The 21265-nt window shown below is 43.9% G+C and overlaps 1 protein-coding gene across 3 annotated transcripts in view; it reads left to right on the forward strand.

Moving 5' to 3' along the window:
- LOC126253173 (TATA box-binding protein-associated factor RNA polymerase I subunit B) overlaps positions 1-21265 on the forward strand; it is a 341351-nt gene that overhangs the window by 28315 nt on the left and 291771 nt on the right. For 2 of the 3 annotated variants that reach the window (XM_049954330.1, XM_049954332.1), the window contains exon 2: positions 6328-6430. The exons of the other annotated variant lie outside the window; for it this stretch is intronic. In XM_049954330.1, coding sequence (XP_049810287.1) covers positions 6328-6430 — 103 coding nt within the window. The remainder of the gene's footprint in view (positions 1-6327; positions 6431-21265) is intronic. 3 annotated transcript variants of the gene reach the window in all.

Genomic DNA, 21265 nt, shown 5'->3' on the forward strand with positions numbered 1-21265 from the left:
CATATGCGCAAAACTATAGACCTATATCTCTGACGTCGATCTGTTGTAGAATTTTAAAACATGTTTTTTGCTCGAGTATCATGTCGTTTTTGGAAACCCAGAATCTACTCTGTAGGAATCAACATGGATTCCGGAAACAGCGATCGTGTGAGACCCAACTCGCTTTATTTGTTCATGAGACCCAGAAAATATTAGATACAGGCTCCCAGGTAGATGCCATTTTCCTTGACTTCTGGAAGGCGATCGATACAGGTCCGCACTGTCGCCTGATAAAATAAGAGCCTACGGAATATCAGACCAGCAGTGTGGCTGGATTGAAGAGTTTTTAGCAAACAGAACACATCATGTTGTTCTCAATGGAGAGACGGCTACAGACGTTAAACTAACCTCTGGCGTGCCACAGGGGAGTGTTATGGGACCATTGCTTTTCACAATATATATATAAATGACCTAGTAGATAGTGTCGGAAGTTCCATGCGGCTTTTTGCGGATGATGCTGTAGTATACAGAGAAGTTGCAGCATTAGAAAATTGCAGCGAAATGCAGGAAGATCTGCAGCGGATAGGCACTTGGTGCAGGGAGTGGCAACTGACCCTTAACATAGACAAATGTAATGTATTGCGAATACATAGAAAGAAGGATCCTTTATTGTATGATTATATGATAGCGGAACAAACACTGGTAGCAGTTACTTCTGTAAAATATCTGGGAGTATGCGTACGGAACGATTTGAAGTGGAATGATCATATAAAATTAATTGTTGGTAAGGCGGATACCAGGTTGAGATTCATTGGGAGAGTCCTTAGAAAATGTAGTCCATCAACAAAGGAGGTGGCTTACAAAACACTCGTTCGACCTATACTTGAGTATTGCTCAACAGTGTGGGATCCGTACCAGATCGGGTTGACGGAGGAGATAGAGAAGATCCAAAGAAGAGCGGCGCGTTTCGTCACAGGGTTATTTGGTAACCGTGATAGCGTTACGGAGATGTTTAGCAAACTCAAGTGGCAGACTCTGCAAGAGAGGTGCTGTGCATCACGGTGTAGCTTGCTGTCCAGGTTTCGAGAGGGTGCGTTTCTGGATGAGGTATCGAATATATTGCTTCCCGCTACTTATACCTACCAAGGAGATCACGAATGTAAAATTAGAGAGATTCGAGTGTGCACGGAGGCTTTCAGACAGTCGTTCTTCCCGCGAACCATACGCGACTGGAACAGAAAAGGGAGGTAATGACAGTGGCACGTAAAGTGCCCTCCGCCACACACCATTGGGTGGCTTGTGGAGTATAAATGCAGATGTAGATGTAATCTGGTAGTTCAGCTAGAGAATTTGAAAATCAAAATGGCTGTTGAAGTTAGATATAGTGGGAACTAGTGAAGTACAGTGATGGGAAGAACACAATTTATCATCAGGCAAATCCATGGTTATCTACAATAAATCAAATAGAGATAACACAGGATACCCAAGATGGATACAAAGTCAAGTTCCACCGTTGTAGTACATACCATGCTAAATCATCAGCTGATGAAGAGATTGAAGGAATGTACAATGAGATGAAGGAAATTATTCAGTTTGTTGAGGGAAATAAAAATTTAATTGTGATGGAGGGCTGTAATTTGGCAGTAATAAAATGAAGGAAACAGAAGGAGAACATGGACTGGGTGAAAGGAGTAAAGTGGAAGCTACATGATAGAATTCCACACAGAGCACAAGAATAGCATGGAAGGAACCCTAAGATATTGAAATGTTTCAGATAGATTACATACCAGTCAGACAAAGAGTTGAAAACTTGCTTAAAACTGCACAATATTTCCAGGGGCAAATGTGGACTCTGACAAGGATGCCCAGATAGTCCTATTCCGTATTTAGCTTAAATGACCTGTTATCCTGACAAAATAAGTTTTGGACATGTATTGTCCTGTTGTTCACTAACCGTCCCGTGATGATGATGATATGATGAGTCCCATACTTTTTTACAGAGCGTAGGGGAGCGACACGGGTGACCCACGCCGCCTTATTAGGCAAGGTCCTAGGGGAGGTGGTTTGCCATTGCCTTCCTCTGATCGTAATGGGGATGAATGATGATGATGAAGACGACACAACAACACCCAGTCATCTCGAGACAGGAAAAATCCCTGACCCCGCCGGGAATCGAACTCGGGATCCCGTGCTCGGGAAGTGAGAATGCTACCGCGAGACCACAAGCTGCGGACAACTGTCCCATATATTTTGAAAAAGCTTGCTTTCGAGTAGCATAACCAAATGAGGAGCACATCTGGTCATACCCTCATACCCGAAGAATAAAGAAAATACACTCTTTGATTAAACCAAACTGAATGAGGGCTCTCATTTTCGACTTCTGTACATCTCAAGATAACTGCTGTAAGTATTTGCAGCTCATTACTGCATTTCTGTTAGCTCTACCTTGCACTGATGCTACAGGAAGTGTGTCCTCGATCACAAATGATTTATGAATAATGTAAATTAAAGGGGAAGTGGGGAGAAAGGAAAGGAAAGAGAAGGAACAAATGATATCAGTTGTGTCAGGACTTTATGTGGGATCAGCGATGGCGAGCGAAAACATGTACCGGACTACTACTCGGACCTGTGATCTCCTGCCTGCAAGACAGTTGCATTAACCACTACGCCACCCGGACACAGTTTTTCTTGCAAATGCGCAGACTATCTTGGCACACTCCCTGGCTGACTCACATTTCCAGGTAGTGACACCTATTTTCATTCCCAGTCCTAGTCCTCCTTGCCTGCTAATTGAGATCAAACATTTGTGCATCCGTACTGAAGGTTGGATTGCCACTCGAGGTGAATCAGTTATATGAATGCATGGTGTCTGTTCTTTTGGACACCAAATGTAATGCACAGCTGTGATACATATTATGTGAATTGAAAGTGGAAAAAGGGGGGGGGGGAGAATAAAATATAAGGGAAGGAACTAAAGATATTAGCCGCATTGGGACTTTTTACAAAATCAGTGGTGACAAGTGAAAATGTTTGCCAGACCGGAACTCGAACCCAGGATCTCTTGCTTACTAGGCAGTTGCATTAACCACTGTGCCACCTGGACACATTGTCAATTGCAAATGGGTCGACTATCTTGACATGCTCCCCAGCTGACTCACATTCCCACCTACCTGCAGTTCTCGTCCATGTCCTCCGTGCTCGCTAATTTTAGATTCCCGCTGGAAGTCAAATGTAATTGTGTATATGCACTGAAGGTTGTGGATTCATTGCCCATTGAAGTGAATCAGTTATGTGAATGCATGGTGTCTGTTCTTTCAGACTGAAAGAACAGACACCATACATTCGTTTAATTGATTCATCTCAATAGGCAACTTTCAGTGTGGATACACAATTAAATTCAACCTTAGACATTTCCAAAAAAATAGACACTACGCATGATGGGAATTTAAGGATAGGAAGATGTATCAGATTAAACAAGTTGACAATTTTGAAAATGAAGATTGCACAGATACAAACATAAGTGGGTGATCATTTGGAATAGGTACTTGGGCAGATGCAAAAGATGTTGCTGATACAAAGAAGCCAAAGTAAAGGGTAATTTCATCTGGAACAAGGCAGCTATTAAAGAGGACATGAGAGATTCAAAGAAACAATACTAGGTATAAGATGGGATATACTGTGTGAAATAGAACTATTGAGATATGTGTTTGAGATTGTACATGTGGTTAAATTAAAATTTAGTAACAGATGCATCTGGAAACAGTAATACTCTGAAAATGAAACTATCAAAACAGACCCTTATGCTAGGTAGACATCTGATTTGATTAAAGAGAATACATGCACAGTACTCAACAACAAAGCTGAATACATGAGGAAGTTTCAGGGTTGCTGCCATCTTCAGATTGTGTGACAGGTGCCCAGGTGAAATGTGATGTGTGATAGTGGATGATGAGCAGCTGCAGTCCCAGAATATTGAGTATTCAGTACACCAGGAAAGCTTCAAGATTCTCAGCAAAGCTAAAGTTTAACAATTGATGGAAGAATGTAATAGAATAAGTTAGAAAATAGGCCAGAAAATCTGTAATAATAGTATTGAAGTAATATATAATCAACAGACCAGAAAGTAAATTATGCACATTAAGTGTGTTGTAGATGAGCTTTTATATTTATAATAGTTGAAGATGATGACTAGATGGACAAGGAAAGAAACAACAAGAAGAGCAGAAAGGTCCAGAAGTGAAAATAATCTAAAAACTGAGGATTGCTTAGTGAGCATTGGAGAGTGACATGTTTGGCATTATTAGTAGGTACAGCACACTGAACAAACCGGAGTAGAGGTGTAAGTCATATCATAATTGAAATGCAATAAAGTAGGGCAGAATATATATCCAAGGTAATTGATGATAGATGAACCAAAGAAGTTCGTTGCTGGATTTCAAGAGATACAAAATGACCAAGATGACAATCTAACGAAGCTTGTTAAACCTTTATCCAGTGCTGGATGTTGAAAGATCAATAATAATAATAATAATAATAATAATAGCAGCAGCCACATTAGTATAAATATAATGTTTCTACATTTAAAAATCATACCTACATTTGTAAAATGAAACTAGTGTGTTTTGTAAAGTTGTAGGATTATAATTTACTGGTGCAAGCTAGCTGGTGAATAATTTTCGTTCTTGGATGAGCCCTGCATGGTGAAATATTTTGTTGGAGCTACAGCAGTATTTTGAGGCCTTTTATAACCCTCAAGTGGGCGCACCATATTTCGTAACACAAGTGGGCACACAGTTCACTTTGTACATATGTAAAGAATAGCTGACTTTGTATCACCAAGGTAACCATGTATGAGCAAAATCACAGTTTATCTTAGTTTAGTTAAACAGTAATAAAATAAACGTACATAATATGAGCTAAAGCATTGTTTTATTAAACAATAATGAAATAAACTTTCATTACATCACTTTGTTGAAATGGATGGGTGTCACCGAGACAGTAATAACCCGCTTGAAGCATTAAAAAGTGCAGTTGTATCAGATCTCAGCCACTTATTCAATTACTAATTATCTTGTAGACAACTGCCTCATTATGGGATTGTGCTGCAAGGATCATTTTCTTGCACAAATTGTAAATTTTTTCTCGTCTAATTCACTTTGTATTTTTGAATATAATAGAGGGAAACATTCTACGTGGGAAAAATATATCTAAAAATAAATAAAGATGCTGTTACTTACCAAACAAAAGCATTGGCATGTTGATAGGAGACAATAAAAAACACACACAAACACACACACAAATTTCAAGCTTTTGCAACCCAAGGTTGCTTCGTCAGGAAAGAGGGAAGGAGAGGGAAAGACGTAAGGGTGTGGGTTTTAAGGGAGAGGCTAAGGAGTCATTCCAATCCCGGGAGCGGAAAGACTTACCTTAGGGGGAAAAAGGGACAGGTATACACTCTCTCTAGCACGCGCGCGCGCGCACACACACACACACACACACACACACACACACACACACACACACACACACACACACACACCCCTACCTCCATCCGCACATATACAGACACAAGCAGAAAATGTGTGTGTGTGTGTGTGTGTGTGTGTGTGTGTGTGTGTGTGTGTGTGTGTGTGCGCGCGCGCGCGAGTGTATACCTGTCCCTTTTTCCCCCTAAGGTAAGTCTTTCCGCTCCCGGGATTGGAATGACTCCTCACCCTCTCCCTTAAAACCCACATCCTTTCGTCTTTCCCTCTCTTTCCTGACGAAGCAACCTTGGGTTGCGAAAGCTTGAAATTTGTGTGTGTGTTTTTTATTGTCTCCTATCAACATGCCAACGCTTTCGTTTGGTAAGTAACAGCATCTTTATTTATTTTTAGATTCACTTTGTATTTTGTATTACTGCTGCTCACATGGACATGTGACAACAAAATTTATTACTGTGTGAGCTGGAGCAATAAATTAAGGAATAGGTATGGGCTTGCAGTTGTGGAACAACAATGGAACTGTGCAAGAGCATTTTATTTTTGGACAGAGCACTTTATACACAGGCGCACCACTCAGTAGTTAAGTATTGTCATCCAGATGTTAATCAGAATTTTGTGAGTTCACTTTGCAAAAATATTTAAAATAAGTTGTGTGATGATTTTAACTGTTTAAGTTAATTTGGGAAAGAATAAACAATGTGTATAAGTCACAAAACTTGTTAATCAGAAAATAATGCGAGTACAAAATTTCTTATTTTGGTTTATAATAGGATGAAGAAGCACTTTTCTTCAGCCATTGATCTGGTCCTTGCACATCACATAGTGTCTCTTGTTGGGAAACTAACATTATATTTGTTTTTTGTAGGATATAAGAGAGGAAGTATTTGAAACATGGAATGATGAAAATAACGAAATATCTCAGGACTCATCCAGTAAAAGAAAAAAACGCAAGCTAGAACCTGATCCAGGTAATACTAAGTGAATTATAAAATTTGACAGTGTCAAATGCGAAGTAAATGTGTGCACACTGCTTACAACTTGTGACCTATTGTAAATAAGTTTTTCATGATATCAAAATGATTGTGTAGCAATTACAACTTGTACTCTCAATATTAATTTACAATCAAGATGAATAAAACTTGTATTTAATGCTGAGCACGTTGAACTGAAGTCATATACCATAAATTAATTTTCATAAGAAAACTTACAACCCTCTTCATCCCCCCACCCCTCCCTCCACCCCAGCGCTCTCTCTCTCTCTCTCTCTCTCTCTCTCTCTCTCTCTCTCTCTCTCTCTCTCTCTCTCGCTCTCTCTCTATCCATCTATCTATCTTCATCTCTCTCTTGACCTGTTTTTTGTTGTAGACCCAGCTTGGTAATTACCTGCTCCAAGTTGCTCCAAAACTGCGCAAGGAGGTGCAGTAGTTATGACATAGGACTCACTTTCCGAGAAACTGGTCCAGAGCTCATTCCGCAATCCAGATCTAAGTCTATTTGACATAATGCACTGGAAGATAGTATACTAAGAAAGATTTGTTTGTTTTTGGAAATAGTTGTGAGGCCTGACTTAACTTACTTTTTCCAGTCGGTATTATGATTGTTTATTTTGTGTTTGCAACCATCAAGTACCATTTACCTTAAATTATAGTGACACCAAACAATGCTGGCTTTTGCTGTGTTATGTGGTGTTCATAACTTGATGCAGTTCATTCTCAGAATGAAGATATTTACAGTTATGCTTAATAATGTAGAAACCTTCTGTCAGTGCAAGGGACTAGTGAATTAAGTCATCAGTCATCATCAGAATGGGAATAAATTACATGTGGTGTCCCACAAGGATCCATCTTAGGGCCATTGCTTTTTCTTGTGTACATTAATGATCTCTCATCAGTTACACTGCCAGAAGCAGAGTTCGTTTTGTTTGCAGATGACACAAGTATTGCAATAAATAGTATGTCAAGTGTAGTTCTAGAAAGATCTGCTAATGATATTTTCATGGATATTAATAAATGGTTTAAAGCCAACTCACTGACATTAAACTTCGATAAGACTCACTATATGCAATTCAGAACCTGTAAGAGGTTTCCACCCAGCATATGCATAAAATACGAAGGAGAGCAGATAGAAGAGGTTGACAGTCTTAAATTCCTGGGATTTCAACTTGATAATAAATTCAGTTGGGAAGAGCACACCACAGAACTGCAGAAACGCCTTAACAAATCTGTATTTGCAATTCGAGTGTTAGCAGACATAGGCGACATAAAAATGAAAAAGCTTGCATACTTTGCCTACTTTCATTCCATAATGTCATATGGTATAATATTTTGGGGTAACTCTTCAAGTCAAACAAAAGTTTTCAGAGTCCAAAAGCGTCTAATACGTATTATTTGTGGAGTAAATTCATGGACGTCCTGTAGAAACCTCTTCAAAGAACTGGGTATACTAACTACTGCCTCTCAGTATATTTACTCATTAATGAAATTTGTCCTAAATAATATATCTCTTTTTCCAACAAACAGTTCAGTTCATACATACAATACCAGGAACAAAAATGATCTGCACAAGGACTTAAAAGCACTTACTTTAGTTCAAAAAGGGGTCCACTACTCAGGAACACTCATCTTCAATAATTTGCCAGTAAACGTAAAAAATTTAGTTACAAATAAAGATCAGTTTAAAAGGAGCCTGAAAGACTTACTAGTGGCCAACTCCTTCTACTCCATTGACGAATTTTTGAATAGAGACAAATTATGTATTGTACAGGGTGATTCAAAAAGAATACCACAACTTGAGGAATTTAAAACTCTGCAACGACAAAAGGCAGAGCTAAGCACTATCTGTCGGCGAATTAAGGGAGCTATAAAGTTTCATTTAGTTGTACATTTGTTCGCTTGAGGCGCTGTTGACTAGGCGTCAGCGTCAGTTGATGCTAAGATGGCGACCGCTCAACAGAAAGCTTTTTGTGTTATTGAGTACGGCAGAAGTGAATCGACGACAGTTGTGCAGCGTGCATTTCGAACGAAGTATGGTGTTAAACCTCCTGATAGGTGGTGTATTAAACGTTGGTATAAACAGTTTACAGAGAATGGGTGTTTGTGCAAAGGGAAAAGTTCTGGACGGCCGAGAACGAGTGATGAAAATGTAGCACGCATCCAGCAAGCATTTGTTCGCAGCCCAGGAAAATCGACTTGCAGAGCTAGCAGAGAGCTGCAAATTCCACAATCAACTGTATGGAGAGTCCTACGAAAAAGGTTAGTTATGAAACCTTATCGTCTGAAATTGGTTCAAGCACTGTCTGCAGCTGATAAGATTAAAAGAATCGATTTCTGTGATTTTATCCTTGCTCAAATGGAAACAGATGAATCTTTCGTTTCAAAGATTGTGTTTAGTGATGAAGCAACTTTCCACACTAACGGGAAAGTGAACCGTCACAATGTCTGTATATGGGGCACTGAGAATCCGCGGGAAACAACTCAGTATGAACGTGACTCGCCTAAGGTGAACGTTTTCTGTGCCATTTCAGCCAATAAAGTTTTTGGTCCCTTTTTCTTCGAAGGTGCTACTGTAACTGGACTACAGTATCTGGAGATGTTAGAGAATTGGCTGTTCCCTCAGCTCGAACAAGAAGCACAACAATTCATATTTCAGCAGGATGGAGCGCCACCACATTGGCACTTATCTGTCCGTAACTACCTGAATGTCAACTACCCGAGGCGATGGATCGGCCGCCAGGCAGCCCGTGACAGAGCACTTCATCACTGGCCTCCAAGAAGCCCTGATCTTACCCCCTGCGATTTTTTCTTATGGGGGTATGTTAAGGATATGGTGTTTCGGCCACCTCTCCCAGCCACCATTGATGATTTGAAACGAGAAATAACAGCAGCTATCCAAACTGTTACGCCTGATATGCTACAGAGAGTGTGGAACGAGTTGGGGTATCGGGTTGATATTGCTCGAGTGTCTGGAGGGGCCCATATTGAACATCTCTGAACTTGTTTTTGAGTGAAAAAAAAACTTTTTTAATACTCTTTGTAATGATGTATAACAGAAGGTTATATTATGTTTCTTTCATTAAATACACATTTTTAAAGTTGTGGTATTCTTTTTGAATCACCCTGTATATATTCATACTATTGGTATTGTTATTTCAGCTTAAAAAAAAAAAAAATGACATGTTCCACATCCACGAGGATCTCCTCAGCACGGATCTATGAACGAAAAGCTAATCTAATCTAATCTAACATTGTAAATAATGTAGGAATAAAGGTGAGAAAGAAAACTTGCTAGTTTTCGGAATAAATCTTTGTTGAGCTTGAGAACAAATACACACACACAATGTGTGTATGCCTATGCCCCCACCTCCACCAAAACGGCTTCCTAACACTTAAATCTGTATTCAATGTTAACAAATTTCTCTCCTTCACAAATGCTTTTCTTGTCATTGCCAGTCTACATTTTATATCCTCTCTACTTCGACCATCATCAATTATATTGCTGCCCAAATAGCAAAACTCATTTACTACTTTAAGTGTCTCGTTTCCTAATCTAATTCCCTCAGCATTGATTTAATTTAACTGCATTCCATCATCCTCCTTTTGTTTTTATTGATGTTCATCTTGCAACCCCCTTTCAAGACATTGTCCGTTTGTTCAACTGCTCTTCCAGGTCCTTTGTTATCTCTTACAGAATTACAATATAATTGGCAAACCTCAAAGTTTTTATTTCTTCTCTCTGAACTTCAGTGTCTATTCCAAACTTTACTTTGGTTTCTTTTACTGCTTGCTCGATGTACAGATTGAATAACATCAGATATAGGCTACAACCCTGTCTCACTCCCTTCTCAATCACTGCTTCCCTCTCTTTCATGCCCCTCAACTCTCATAAGTACCATCTTGTTTCTGTACAAGTTGTAAATAGCCTTTTATTCATTATATTTTATCCCTACTACATTTGGAATTTCAAAGACAGTATTCCAATCAGCACCATCAAAACCTTTCTCTAAGTCTGCAAATGTTAAAGTATTTTTTCCTTTCCTTAACCTATCTTCTAAGATCAGTCATAGGGGCAGTATTGCCTCACTTGATCCTACATTTCTATGGAATCCGAGCTGGTCTTCCCCAGGCTCGGCTTCTACCATTTTTCCCATTCTTCTACAAAGAATTCATGTTAGTATTTTGCAACCATGACTTATTAAACTAATAGTTCAGTAGTTTTCACATGTGTGAGCACCTGTTTTCTTTGGAATTGGAATTACTACATAGTTACTTAAGTATGAGAGTATGTCCCCTGTTTCATACATCTTGCAAACCAGATGAAATAATTTTATTGGGGCTGGCTCTCCTAAGGCTGTCCATCTGAGCTCTAGATATTCATACAGCTGCTTCTTTTTTCTCCTAAGGCCTCTCTAATTTTCCTGTAGGCAGTATCTATCTTTCTGCTTGTGAAATATGTTTCTAAAGCCTTACATTTGTCCTCTAGCCATTCCTGCTTAGCCATTTTGCACTTCCTATCAGTCTCATGTTTTAGATGTTTGTATACCCTTTCACCTGCTGTATTTGCTGTGTTTTTAAATTTTCTCCTTTCTTCAGTTAAATTCAGTATCTCCTGTGTTATCCAAGGATTTCTACTAGGCCTGATCTTTCTACCTATTTGATCCTCTGCTGCCTTCACTATTTCATCCCTTAAAGTTAACCATTCATCTTCTACTGCATTCCTTTCCCTTGTTCTAGTCATCTGTTGCCTAATGCTCCCTTTGGAACTTTCAGCAACCTCTGGTTCTTTCAAATCACCAATGTCCCATCTCATTAATTTCCTATCTTTTTGCAATTTCTTCAGCTTCAATCTACACTTCATAAACAACATATTGTGGCCAGAGCCCACATCTGCCCCTGGAAACATTTTACAATTTAAAATCTGGTTCCAAAATCTCTGCTGTACCATCATACAATCAGTCTGAAACCTTCCAGTGTACCCAGGCCCCTTCCACATGTACAACCTTATTTCATGATTCTTAAACCAAGTGTTTGCGATGATTAAATTGTGCTCTGCTCCCTCTTTCATTTGTTTCATCCAGCTCATATTCACATACTGCTTTTCCTTCTTTTTCTGCTATAGAATTCTAGTCCCCCATCACAATTAAATTTTCATCTCTCTTAACCACCTGAATAATTTCTTTTATCTCCTCATACATTTCTTCAATCTTTGCATCATCTGCTGAGCTAGTTTGCATAGTAACTTGTACTACTGTTGTGGACGCTGTCTACCTTGGCTACAATTATGCTCACTATGCTGTTCATAGTAGCTTGTCTGCATTCCTATTTTCGTATTATTATTAAATGTACTGCTGCATTACCGCTATTTGATTTTGTATTTATAACCCTGTATTCACTTGACCGGAACTCCTGTTCCTCCTGGCACCGAACTTCTTTAATTCCCACTATATCTAACTTCAACCTATCCATTTCCCTTTTTCAGATTTTCTAACCTACCTGCTCGATTAAAGGATCTAGCATTCCAAATTCCGATCCACAGAACACTACTTGTTTTCTTCTGATGACATCCTTCTGGATAGTCCCTGCCCAGAAATCCAAATGGGGAACTATTTTACCTCCAGAATATTTCACCCAAGAGGATGCCATCATCATTTACTCATACAGTAGAGCTGCATGCCCTCGGGAAAAATTATGGCTGTAATTTCCCCTTGCTTTCAGCCATTCACAGTACCAGCAGAGCTAGGCCGTTTTGGTTAATGTTACGAGGCCATATCAGTCAGTCATCCAGACTTCAGCCCCTCTTCAGAAACCACACATTTGTCTGGGCTATCAATAGATATCCCTCTCTGTCACAGTTGACCCTATGGTATGCCATCTATATCACTGAGGCATGCAAGTCATCCCGCCAGTGGCAAGGTCCATTCCATAGTTTACATAGTTTATTGGGGGGAGGGGGGGGGGTTGTCAGTGCGCAAACTGTTGTGACAGTTTTCTTGTTATCGGAACGTGCTGACATCTGCTGCTATACCAATCCTCTTGCAAAATGTGAAACATGCTCCATGAAAAGCACTGAGAAGTGTACGCACTGTCCAGAATATGTGTAGCACTCTGGTTGAGCTTTTGCTCCCAGTGGAGGGTGTTTTACTTGAGGCACAGGCTGTAGCTGGTTAGGTTTTGATTGTGTCTGTGGCAATTCTGGCAATACGGAGGCTGGCAGTACTAGGTTTACTGTTCATTGAAATGTCTATTGTTTTTTCATTTCTGTCAATGACACATTGAGGGCCCACATGTGGATGTATCAGTGCCAATTTCACTCTATCCCTGCACAACATCACGTGTGTGTGTGTGAGTGCATGAAGGTTTGTAATGTTCCATGCCTCGATGCTGGATGTGGTCAGTTTTGTGTCATCCATTCTCTCAATTGGGGAATTAAGGCTGTTTGATTTATTTCCTTCATCGAGACTGTGCATGGATTAATGAACTCACCAGGATGTCATTATTCTTCTCCTTAAGCTAGCCTGACCAGTGAAGAGTCCAGATCAGCTTTGTTAGTGTTTTGCAGACCAAGCAAGACCATTGGTATAGCTGTTGTCCAGTTTGACTCGTGACACATTGATGTGGCTTTTAATGACTGTTGCCAGTGTTAAATCATTTCATTTACTGGTGGCTGATAGCTTGTCGTCTTGTGATGTACAGAACTGCAGGATTTGCTCAGCTGGCCAAATAGCTTGTATTCGAATTGTCAGCCATGGTGTATTGTGATGTGTAATAGACAACCGAACTGGGATATCCAGTATGAAACTAAGGTGTTGGCTAGTGTTTCTGCTGAAATGTTGTCTACTGGTATGGCTTCTGGCCAGTGAATGAAGCACTCGATTGTTGTTAATTGATTCATTGGCTATTTGTGGGTGGTAATGATCCTACTACATACTTGCTTTGTGTCATCTCGAAGCTGCAGGTTTGTTGGGTTGAAGGGTTAGCAGGTCTAGCTGCTTTTCCTTTGATTTGTGGTTCATCGCGTCTTGGTTTGTTTCTTCTGGTTTGACACTCTTCTTTTTCCTCCCTCTTGCTGCCTGAGCAGCGTTATTACTCACTTAGCAAGTCCAGCCATCTTGTTGTCTCTTGCCAGTGAATTCCTTATGAGAGGATTAGTGGATCTTCTCGTGGTGGCATAGAAATGTCTTGCTGACTGCTTGAAGCGGTCCTTCAGCATTGGCACTCCCATTAGCTGATGTAGTTCGGCTGTGCTGAAGTCATGCAGAAGATGTAGTGCTAGTCTCAGGCACCTGTTCTGGATCTTCTGGAGACTGCTGATGTGAGTCTCAGCGACATTCTCCCACACCACGGCGGCGTATTCGAGCACAGGCCTGATAAGTGCCAGATACAGCGTCTTTCCGCAGTGTGGAGACAGTGTGGTCGTGGGATTGAGGAAGGGGTATAGGAGGCCCATTCTGCCATGCGCCTTACCCCGTATTTCGGCGCTGTGCGTCTTCCACGTAAGGCGCCGATCCAGTGTAACGCCCAGGTAGTCGCCGGTGTTCAACCATGGGATGGGGACTTCCATGATGCAGATTGGTGACAGGGCTTCAGGCATACATTTCTTCATGTAGATCACAGCCTGTCTCTTCGCCGCATTGAACTTGTGCCGCCATTTGGTGGCCCAACCTCCCAGCTTGTTGCAGGCTATTTGTAATCTTCCTTGCATCAGATGTGGGTTGGTGCTCTTGGTGTACAGGGCTGTATCATCGGCATACAGCCCCGTCTGCACCCGTTGTGTCCGCGGCTTGTCTGCCTTGAATAGGGTATATAAGAGGGTCCCCAATACTGAGCGCTGTGGGACTCCGGTGGCTATTTCCCATGCTGTTGAGGTCCCATCTTGAAGGCGTGGGAGACGTCTAAGAGTACCGCACCAAAGTACTACCTCCTCTCCATCACCCCCATCGCATTCACCACTAGTCGCAGCAGTTCGTGTGTTGTCCTGTGCCCCCTCCTTAAGCTGAACTGCTCGTTGGGAAGCAGGCTGTCCTCTCTGACATGACGGTGCAGTCTCCTGACATATATTCGCTCAAATACCTTTGAGACTGTAGGTATCAGGCTGATAAGCCAGTAATTTTGCACCAGCCTGTTGTCTTTGGCAGCCTTAGAGATCACCATCACCTCTGCATGTTTCCAGGCGGGTTGGGGTGGGGAGGTGGTGGTGGGGGGTCCTAAGGATGGCGCTGAATATCTTCGTGAGCAGTTTCACAGCCTCTGGGGGGGGACCTCCTTCAGGATTGTGACACCGACATTATCGCACACACCTGCTTTGTGCGGGTCGAGGTGCCGTAGCTGCTGTTGAACCTCATCTTCCGTTGTGGTTTCGATGGAGTCTTCAGGGTCTTCTGCTGCGAGGTATACACATTGCCTTTCTTCCACCATTCGGATATGGTCGTTATCTACATTTTCTTCAACTAACGTGAAGTTGGCCGCGAAGGTATCGGCCAGTACCCCAGCTTTGGCGTCGGGCTTGGCTACTGCATGCTGTCCGACGTGTAGCAGCAGGACTTGTTGCCTCCTGCAAAGGAACTGTTTGGTTGCTTTCCAAGCAGTGCCGTCTGCGATGAATCTTGCAGTTGTATCTGGGAGATCTCCCACATGCACATGTACATGACAAGATACTTTCCTATGCTTGCACTGAGCATATGTGCGAGTCCATGTTTTATGATCTTTGTGCATACTGTGCCATGCAAAACTGCTAGCAATCAGTTTCACTGTTGACCTGATGCCAGTGTGACAAAAATTGTGCAGGCTTTTAAAAGCATGTTTACAGAATGACAAATGTAGAAATGGACAAGATCTCCCATTCAAAACTTCACAATATAGTTTAACGTTTGTGGCATGAACGTTGATCAGTTTCAGGTGAAGGTTGCATGAAGTGTCTTTCAGAGATCCTGAAGCTCCTGGTCTGACTCTTGTACTTTGGCCAGCTGAGAAAAACCCATGTTGTCCATTATACTGTTCATATGGGATAGGCAGTCAGCTACTATATTGTCAATTCCTGATGTGTAGTGTATGCTAAATTGAGCAATAAATTCCAGTTGAATGTATTCTTGTGGTTAGCATTTATCATAGTCTTGCCTGAAGGCATAGGTGAGTGGTTTGTGGTCTTCGTAAATTTGCAAACTCTTGTCCCCAACTGTGTGTGATAGTATTTAATAGATTCGTAAACTGCAAGTAGTTTGCAGTCATATGCACTCCATTTTTGTTGTGCCAGAGAGAGCTTGTGTGAGTAAAACATGAGTGGCTGCCAGGCATTGTCCATGAATTATTGTAATGCTGTGCCAGTTGCAGTTTGGCTTGCACCCGCAACCAGTGCAAAAGGCGCGTCTAATGCAGGGTGTGCAAGGAGTGCAGCATTTGCTATACTTCGCTGCAGTGTTCATAGGGTCAATCCACAGTACTTGCAGTTTTCCCATAACTTTGGGGCCAGACAGTGCTGTGGCTACACAATGTAGAGTGTAGAAGAGAGTCTTGAATCTCTGCTCAATGGGGTAAAAACTGACAATTCCCAGTAAATTTTCGTGAAGAGTGAGCCAATTGGGGAAGGGCATCTTATGTGGTGCATCGTGTCCATCGTGCATTGAGAGCTTTAGCCCACTTTCTTGTCGTCGCATTTCAGTCCTACTCATTCTCCATCTCTTGGGTGAAGACACCTTCCTGGGTGCGTTTTCCACCTTGCACTACGCAGTGTCGCTTTCTGCGCTGACAATGACCATGGACTTCTTAGCAACTCATATCGAGCATGGTAGAAAGTCCGTTGTGGGGGACGCCATGTACCCTGTTGGTTGTAGGCCCCTGACAACATAGGGATCACTCTGCTGATGCCTGTGCTATTAACTCCCACGTAAGCCATGGAGTAGATGCTCGTCTCCCTGGGACATCGGGACTCCCGGCAATGGTCATCCCTCCAGGTGGCCCTTGCTGAGGCTGGGTGGCGCCCGTGGGGAGGGCCCCTGGTCGGAGTGGATGGCATCAGGGTGGATGACATGCCAAGAAGCATAGTACGTCATCTCTTGCTCGTGGTCCGCCGCCAGCAGTCTCTTAAGTGGCAAAGTCTAACTTCAGTGTTAAGAAATATGACCCCAAATTGTTCCCCTCCCTGGCCACACCATGGGAGTAACACCAGGCTAAGGATGGCAGTGAAGCTTATTTGCCCAGGTACCTCGTATGTATGAGAGTTGATGTGGAATCTTCCATGTCCATGAAGCCTCAGTTTTTTGTGGAGTATTTGGAGGACAAGTTTAGGGAGGTGGAGGGCTTGTCCAAAATGTGCTCTGGGTTGGTCTTGATAAAAACAACATCCTCTGCCCAGTCACAGGCATTACCCGCTTGTGACAAGTTAGGGGATGTTTCTGTTACCATCACGCCCCATAAGAGCTTAAATATGGGCCAGGGTATTATATTTCACAGGGATCTTATTTTGCAGTCTGACGATGAGCTGCATGCCAATTTAGAGCGGCAAGGTGTTCATTTTATCCGGTGCATCCATTGAGGTACGAAGGATAATCAGTTTGCCACTGGTGCCTTCATCTTTGCCTTCAAGGGTCTACCGCTGTAACGTCAAGCCGTATATCCCTCCCCCAATGCGGTGCTTTAAGTGCTGGAAGTTGGGCCATATGTCTTCCCGCTGTACTTCCAGAGTCACATTTTGAGATTGTGGATGTCCATCACATCCCAATATTCCATGTGCCCTGCCTCCCATCTGCATCAGCTGCAGTGAGCATCATTCACCTTGCTCGCCAGACTGCAGGATTTTGCAGAAAGAGAGGAAAATCATGGAATATAAGACCCTGGACTGACTGACACCTACACTGAGGCTAAGAGGAAATTTTGAGCGCCTACATCTTGTGGCTGTGATGTCCTCTTACGCCGCCACTATGAGAACAGTTTTCACCTCGTCAGTTCCTCGCATTCCTGTTGCCTCTCAGAACCAGAAGACTACACCTGCCCCCTTGATGCTGGGGGGCACTTCCCTCCATGTTGCTCCTGCACCTCCTACTTCGGGAGTAACACCCCCCAACCATTGGGGATATCAGTCTCCACTTTTGAGCCAGGGGAGCGTAAGTATTCTTTGGCACCTCTCGCTAGGAAGGGGTCCCTTGGGTCACTCCCTTCCCAGGTTTCTGGTAGTGGGAAAGATTACACCCGCCAGTGGCTGAAGAGCCCAAAAGCAGCTGGTCGTAGGGCTTCACGCTCATCCTCAGTCCCAGAGACTGAATCAGTGAAGTTCTCCCAGCCAGGGGAACCCAAGGAACTGCGAGAGAAATTCAAAATGAAGGTCCCCAAGACCAAGGGAATTGCAGTGGCACCCACACCACTGCTACCTACAAGCTCCGCATCTGTGTGGGATGGAGATTCTGGCGTCCGCAAAGGACCTAGATCTTGCCGAATCCTCAGACACAATGGATATAGACTGCTCAGGCAAAAAGTTGGTGGCGACAGGTGACCCTGAGGCATAAACTACCTCATTGAATGTTCCGTATCTTCCCAGTCTCACGAAGATGTCATCCTCAAGTGTAATTGCGGCAGTTTTTTCCACCGCCTGGCTGAGATATGGCAACTGTTAAGCTTACATCTGTTTTCTGCATTGCCCTCCAGGAAACCTGGTTCCCGGCAATGCGGACCCCTGCCATCCGTGACTATGAGGGATACTACTGGAACCGTAGCGACTATAATAAGTGTCAGGTGGAGTTTGCATTTATGTCCTAAAATCAGTCTGTTGTGAAACTGTGCCCCCTTCAAACCCCTCTTGAAGCTGTGGCTCTCAGAATAAGGATGACACAGGAAATAACTGTCTGTAACATATATCTTCTTCCAGATGGTGCAGTATCCCTGAATGTATTAATTGCACTGACTGATCAACTCCCTAAACCTTTCCTACTTTTGGGAGATTTTAACATCCATAACCCCTTGTGTGGTGGCACCGTGATTACTGGCCGAGGCAGAGATGTTGAAACTTTACTGTCTCAGTTCGACCTCTGCCTCTTAAATACTGGGACTGCCATACGTTTCATAGTAGTTACTCAGCCATTGACTTATCAATTTGCTGTCCAGGACTTCTCCCGTCTATCCACTGGAGAGCACATGACAACCTATGTGCTAGTAGCCACTTCCCCATCTTCCTGTCATTGCCCTGGCGTCAGGCCCAGGGATGCCTGCCCAGATGGACTTTAAACAAGGCAGACTGGGAAACTTTTACCTCTGCTGTCACCATTGAATCTCCCCCACATGGTAACTTCAATGTGATGGTTGAGCAGGTGACTGCAGCAACCATTTCTGTGTCAGAAAAGACGATCCCTTGCTCTTTAGTGCGCCCGCGGTGTAAGACAGTCCCTTGGTGGTCGCTGGGGGTCGCTGAAGCAATTAAGAAGCTCCAGCGAGCTCTACAGCGGCATAAGCGGCACCTTTCCTTGGAGCACGTCATAGGCTTTAAACGACTCTGTGCCCATGTTCACCATCTTATCAGAGGACGGAAGCAGGAGTGTTGGGAGAGATATGTCTCGACCATCGAGTGCCATATGTCACCTCCCCAAATTTGGGCAAAGATAAAACATTTTTTCGGGTACCAGACTCCATCAGGTGTTCCCGCTGTTAACATAAATGGCGTGTTATCTGCCGATGCAAATGTGATTGCTGAGCACTTTGCTGAACACTACGCTCGAGCCTCTGCATCGGAGAATTACCCCCCAGCCTTTCGCACCCTCAAACGGTAGCTGGAAGACACAGTCCTCTCATTCACTACACACCACAGTGAATCCTGTAACGCCCCATTTACAGAGTGGGAGCTCCTCAGTCCCATTGCACATTCCCCCGTCACAGCTCCTGGGCCAGATCAGATCCACAGTCAGATGATCAAACATTTCTCATCTGACTACAAGTGACATCTCCCCATCATCTTCGACCGGATCTGGTGTGATTGCGTCTTTCCATCGCAATGGCGGGAGAGCACCATTATTCCGGTGCTCAAACCTGGTAAAAACCTGTTTGATGTGGATAGCTATCAGCCCATTAGCCTCACCAGCATTCTCTGTAAGCTGCTGGAACATACACTCCTGGAAATTGAAATAAGAACACCGTGAATTCATTGTCCCAGGAAAGGGAAACTTTATTGACACATTCCTGGGGTCAGATACATCACATGATCACACTGACAGAACCACAGGCACATAGACACAGGCAACAGAGCATGCACAATGTTGGCACTAGTACAGTGTATATCCACCTTTCGCAGCAATGCAGGCTGCTATTCTCCCATGGAGACGATCGTAGAGATGCTGGATGTAGTCCTGTGGAACGGCTTGCCATGCCATTTCCACCTGGCGCCTCAGTTGGACCAGCGTTCGTGCTGGACGTGCAGACCGCGTGAGACGACGCTTCATCCAGTCCCAAACATGCTCAATGGGGGACAGATCCGGAGTTCTTGCTGGCCAGGGTAGTTGACTTACACCTTCTAGAGCACATTGGGTGGCTCGGGATACATGCGGACGTGCATTGTCCTGTTGGAACAGCAAGTTCCCTTGCCGGTCTAGGAATGGTAGAACGATGGGTTCGATGACGGTTTGGATGTACCGTGCACTATTCAGTGTCCCCTCGACGATCACCAGTGGTGTACGGCCAGTGTAGGAGATCGCTCCCCACACCATGATGCCGGGTGTTGGCCCTGTGTGCCTCGGTCGTATGCAGTCCTGATTGTGGCGCTCACCTGCACGGCGCCAAACACGCATACGACCATCATTGGCACCAAGGCAGAAGCGACTCTCATCGCTGAAGACGACACGTCTCCATTCGTCCCTCCATTCACGCCTGTCGCGACACCACTGGAGGCGGGCTGCACGATGTTGGGGCGTGAGCGGAAGACGGCCTAACGGTGTGCGGGACCGTAGCCCAGCTTCATTGCGAATGGTCCTCGCCGATACCCCAGGAGCAACAGTGTCCCTAATTTGCTGGGAAGTGGCGGTGCGGTCCCCTACGGCACTGCGTAGGATCCTAAGGTCTTGGCGTGCATCCGTGCGTCGCTGCGGTCCGGTCCCAGGTCGACGGGCACGTGCACCTTCCGCCGACCACTGGCGACAACATCGATGTACTGTGGAGACCTCACACCCCACGTGTTGAGCAATTCGGCGGTACGTCCACCCGGCCTCCCGCATGCCCACTATACGCCCTCGCTCAAAGTCCGTCAACTGCACATACGGTTCACGTCCACACTGTCGCGGCATGCTACCAGTGTTAAAGACTGCGATGGAGCTCCGTATGCCACGGCAAACTGGCTGACACTGACGGCGGCGGTGCACAAATGCTGCGCAGCTAGCGCCATTCGACGGCCAACACCGCGGTTCCTGGTGTGTCCGCTGTGCCGTGCGTGTGATCATTGCTTGTACAGCCCTCTCGCAGTGTCCGGAGCAAGTATGGTGGGTCTGACACACCGGTGTCAATGTGTTCTTTTTTCCATTTCCAGGAGTGTATTTGTGTGTCAGCAGTTGGGTTGGTTCGGGTCCTGGAGTCACGTGGCCTACTGGCTCCATGTTAGGGTGGCTTCCGCCAGGGTTCCTCTACCACTGATAATCTTGTGTCCCTCGAGTCTGTCATCCAGACTTTTTGATTTACGAAAAGCGTATGACACCACCTGGCGACATCATATCATTGGCACATTATACGAGTGGGGTCTCGGAGGCTCGCTCCCGATTTTTAACCAAAACATCCTGTCACTTCTTACTTTCCCTGTCCAAGTTGGTGCCTCCAATAGTTTCACCCATATCCAGGATTATGGGGTCC

Source organism: Schistocerca nitens, chromosome 4 (genome assembly GCF_023898315.1).
Source record: "Schistocerca nitens isolate TAMUIC-IGC-003100 chromosome 4, iqSchNite1.1, whole genome shotgun sequence".
In the NCBI taxonomy this organism is placed as follows: Eukaryota; Metazoa; Arthropoda; class Insecta; order Orthoptera; family Acrididae; genus Schistocerca; species Schistocerca nitens.